Source organism: Condylura cristata, unplaced genomic scaffold, assembly GCF_000260355.1.
Source record: "Condylura cristata isolate star-nosed mole 26May11 unplaced genomic scaffold, ConCri1.0 scaffold00025, whole genome shotgun sequence".
Taxonomy (NCBI): Eukaryota; Metazoa; Chordata; class Mammalia; order Eulipotyphla; family Talpidae; genus Condylura; species Condylura cristata.
Genome location: NW_004567126.1, coordinates 31,210,161 through 31,213,837, shown reverse-complemented (window position 1 = coordinate 31,213,837; position 3,677 = coordinate 31,210,161). Strand labels below are relative to the sequence as shown.

Sequence of the window (3,677 nt, the reverse complement as noted above, 5' to 3'; positions counted from 1 at the left end):
GCCCTCTCTGTGTAGAAGTTGAAGCCTTCCGCTAGGCACGTGAGCGAGCAGGCCTTCACGCCCCCTGGAGGGCGCGGCCCCGTCAGATGGGGCGCCCCCGGCACCCGGGGGAGGGGACACCGGGAGGGCCGCCCCTCGGGGACCGGCAGGCCGCCTGACCTGGCTGGGCCTGGCTGCCGGGGCCGCACCCCGGCCTCCCGACCCCCACTCACCGCCCCGGTACGTCTTCCACGTGTAGAACTTCCCTCGGAAGGGGACACTGTCAAATTCAGAGCACTGCATTTCCCGGAAGTCCTGGGAGCCCGGGGGACAGTCCTGGACAGGGCGGGAGGTGGGTACAGGGAGTCAGGCAGCCTAGGGGCCAGGAAGCGGTGGCCAGGGCAGGGGCGGGTGAGTCGGGAGCCGGGAGGGGTCGTGGACACCCAGGGCAGCGGACAGTGGCCGAGGCCCCACCCAGGCAGCGGGGGTGCAGGGCAGGTGTCTCTGGGGCGGGGCCCGGAGGCTTGAGAGAGGTCTGGCGGCTTCAGGCCACTGTCCTCTGGAGCGTGAGGGCCCAGCGAAGGGCGGGGCATTCGGGGGCAGGTGCTGGGGTGTGGGCTCGCATCCAGGAGACAGGTGCCCTCTGGGGGCGCTGGCCGGGGGCGGCTCACAGCAGCCCCCCCTTGAGAGCACCCCTCCTGTAGGCCTGGCGCTCATCGGGCATGTGCACAGACTCACGGACACCCAGTACTGTCACGGGGAACCCCGAGTTTTAAGAAAAGGTCAGCAAAGGAGAAGTGTGGAAGAGGAGGTAGGAGCTGGGCGCTGGGGACGCAGGCAGGGGGGCCTGGGGGCGGGGCGGGGCTCGGGGGGGGACGCTTGCTGGGCTCGGACAGGGGTGCAGGCAGGGGCGCAGCGTGGTGGAGGTAGCGGGTGTGGCGGTGGGCCCAGGAAGCGGGGGACCGGGCCCGGGCCGCGGGGGACCCACCTCGGTGTTGCAGGAGCGGTGGCGCCGCCTCTCGCCCAGGCAGTACTTGCCCCCGATGGTCGGCCTGGGGGGAGGGGCCGGGTGAGGGGGGGCAGGCCGCCCCTCTCCCGGCCAGGGTCTGAGGCTGACCTGGGGCTGTCGCAGTGACGGCTGGACGAGGAGACGCCCCCGCCGCAGGTCCGGCTGCAGTCACCCCACGGGGTCCAGGGGCCCCAGGCCCCGTCCACGCCCTCCGGCCGCGACCCGAAGGGGACGCACACCCGCTTGTAGCACCACTGTGGGGGGACAGGAGGGGTGAGCCCAGTGCTGTCTCCGGCCCTCCAGGGCCCCTCCCTGCTCCCCACAGGCGGAAGCGGGAGGTCGAGGAGCGGACTCAAGACCGGGCGCAGGGGCCCGTCCAGGGGCTCCACGCTGCCCGCGCGGGGGCCTGGGGGCTGGCGGCGCTCACCCCCTTGTCGATGGTGTGCGTCTGGCACAAGGTGCCCTCGGCCGCCGGGATGCTGCTGGTGATGCACCTGTTGCTCTTGCTCAGACACCACAGCTCGCTGCACACCTCCTGGGGACCAAGCGCCACTCAGGCTCGCCCCACCTGCCGGGGCGCCCGCGGGCAGGGCCCAGGCAACCGCAGCTGGCCTGTGCGGGCCCGGCTCCCCTTTGCGGTCTCCTAGGGCCGAGGCCGCCCCCCGCCTCTGGCTCCACTCCCCACCCCTGGAGCGCCACGGCTCCCAGGTGCCTATTTATCCGAATTTTACTGTGAGCAAACCAAGCCGGACACGCCGGTCACTGGCTGGAGGTGGCCCTGGCCGCGGGGGCGCTGTGGGCCAGCCCCACCGGTGAGGCAGAGTCCCCTGGCAGCTTCGTCCAGCAGGAAGCGGGCCCACCATCACCAGGTGATTTTACCGCAAATGCTCAGAGCCTGAAGGACTAGGGTCCCCCTGAAGGGGGAGCAAGGAGGGGCGGATGCTCCTCTCCGGGAGGCGCCCTGTGGGGTCAGGGCCACGGCGGGGTGGCGCCACGGCCGCAGGACCACGCTCCGCCCGTCAAGCAAGGGTGACGGAGCTAGCGGGTCACAGTGCCCCCAGGACTTGTCCACAGAAGCTGCCGGGGCCCGGGCAGCCGTCAGGGTCACCTAGGAAGGTGGACCGGCCCTCCCCGGGCAGGCGAAGCAGATGCCCAGCCCAGGCGGCCCCGCCCCGATTCCCCTCCCCCGCCGGAGAGCGCAGCCCTGGGCGCGTCCTCCAGGGACAGGGAGAAGCACCTGGAGAACTGGAAGGAAACCTGACGGCCCTGCCCTGGCTGGCCGCTGCCCAGCCTGGCTCTCCCGGGCCACTGCGCCGCCCGGCCTGGCTCTCCCGCCCGGCAGGGACCTGCGTCCTCCATCCCTGGCGGGCCCCAGGCAGCTCCTGGAAACTGGGCGGCACCAGGGGTTTCAGGAGGACGGGCGGACTCTGCCTCAACGGTGGGGCTGGCCCACAGCGCCCCCGCGGCCAGGGCCACCTCCAGCCAGTGACCGGCGTGTCCGGCTTGGTTTGCTCACAGTAAAATTCCGATAAATAGGCACCTGGGAGCCGTGGTGCTCCTGGGGTGGGGAGTGGAGCCAGAGGCGGGGGCGGCCTCGGCCCTCGGCCCCCAGGGACCTGCTCTCGCCTGCTGTTTCCTCTTGAACCTGACCCTCCACGCTCTGAACATGTGGAGTGGGTGACCAGCTGATGGCAGGAGCAAGCTCAGACCCCGCACTCGCGGGCTCTGGGGAGGTGTCTCAGACCTTCGGGAGCGGCTCCCAGGCCCCCGGGCCCTCGCCTCACCCTTGCTCAGGGCCCCTGGCTGGGAAGTCAGGCTGGTTTCCCGGCTTCGACTGTATCCTCCCGAACGTTTGAAAGACGGTCACACGCCCCCAGCCCACTCCGACACCCCGTCACGAGAGGAGCCCGCTCCAGCCTGTTTTCCCTCTTCGTAAGGAGCTCTGCGGTACACGCACACATGTCCGGGGCTCGCTGGGCCCGGTTTCCTCCTCTACCAGGTGGGCTGTGCCCACGTAAAAAGCTGAGAGGTCCGTGACAGGACAGGCAGGCAAGGGTCCTGTTAGAGGGCAGCACTGGCCACAGCTACCCCCGACGGGCACGAGGCCCCGTCTGGCACCCAGTGACCCATTTCCAGGGAGCTAACGACCCCCTCGTTTGCCAGCAAACGATGTTCCTTTGAAAAACAAGAGGGGAGTCAACTCAGGTAGTCGGCGCCAGCCAGGCTCGTGCCTGGATTCGCTCTGCGGCACACGCCCATGCAGTTGGGCCTCACAGGGGAGCTGGGTTCAAAGGCCAGCGCCCCCGTCCTCAGGCTGAGCGACAGGAGAGGGCCCCCGCCGGGGCCTCAGTCTGCGTCTCAACAGGACTGTCCGGCGCTCAGGTGAGCTCGTGCAGGTCACGTGCATGTGCACGGCGTCCAGTGTGAGCCACGCTCATTGTCGCTGGCCACTGCAGACAGCAGGCCAGTCTGGGGGTGCGCACAGGCAAGGCTGCGTCACACGTAAACGGCTCCAGGACGAGGCATCTCCTTGGCGGCACTGACAGCGGCCTGCCCCCCCATTACGCTAACAGGACGTGGCCCGCAGCGCCCGGCAGACTGACCTTGAGTCTGGAGGGTGTGGGGCCTGGGGCTGGCCCCGCGGCCAGGGCCGGGCTGTGTGAAGGCGTGGGGCTGCGTTCGAGGACGC

General features: G+C 70.3%; 1 protein-coding gene across 1 annotated transcript in view; it reads right to left on the bottom strand.

Annotated features, from left to right (window-relative positions):
- ADAMTS10 (ADAM metallopeptidase with thrombospondin type 1 motif, 10) overlaps positions 1 to 3,677 on the bottom strand; it is a 10,576-nt gene that overhangs the window by 1,942 nt on the left and 4,957 nt on the right. Inside the window, exons 9-13 of the mRNA XM_004688955.2 lie at positions 1,416 to 1,523; positions 1,097 to 1,242; positions 968 to 1,031; positions 213 to 315; positions 3 to 64 (exon numbers count right to left, since the gene is read on the bottom strand). Coding sequence (XP_004689012.1) covers positions 3 to 64; positions 213 to 315; positions 968 to 1,031; positions 1,097 to 1,242; positions 1,416 to 1,523 — 483 coding nt within the window. The remainder of the gene's footprint in view (positions 1 to 2; positions 65 to 212; positions 316 to 967; positions 1,032 to 1,096; positions 1,243 to 1,415; positions 1,524 to 3,677) is intronic.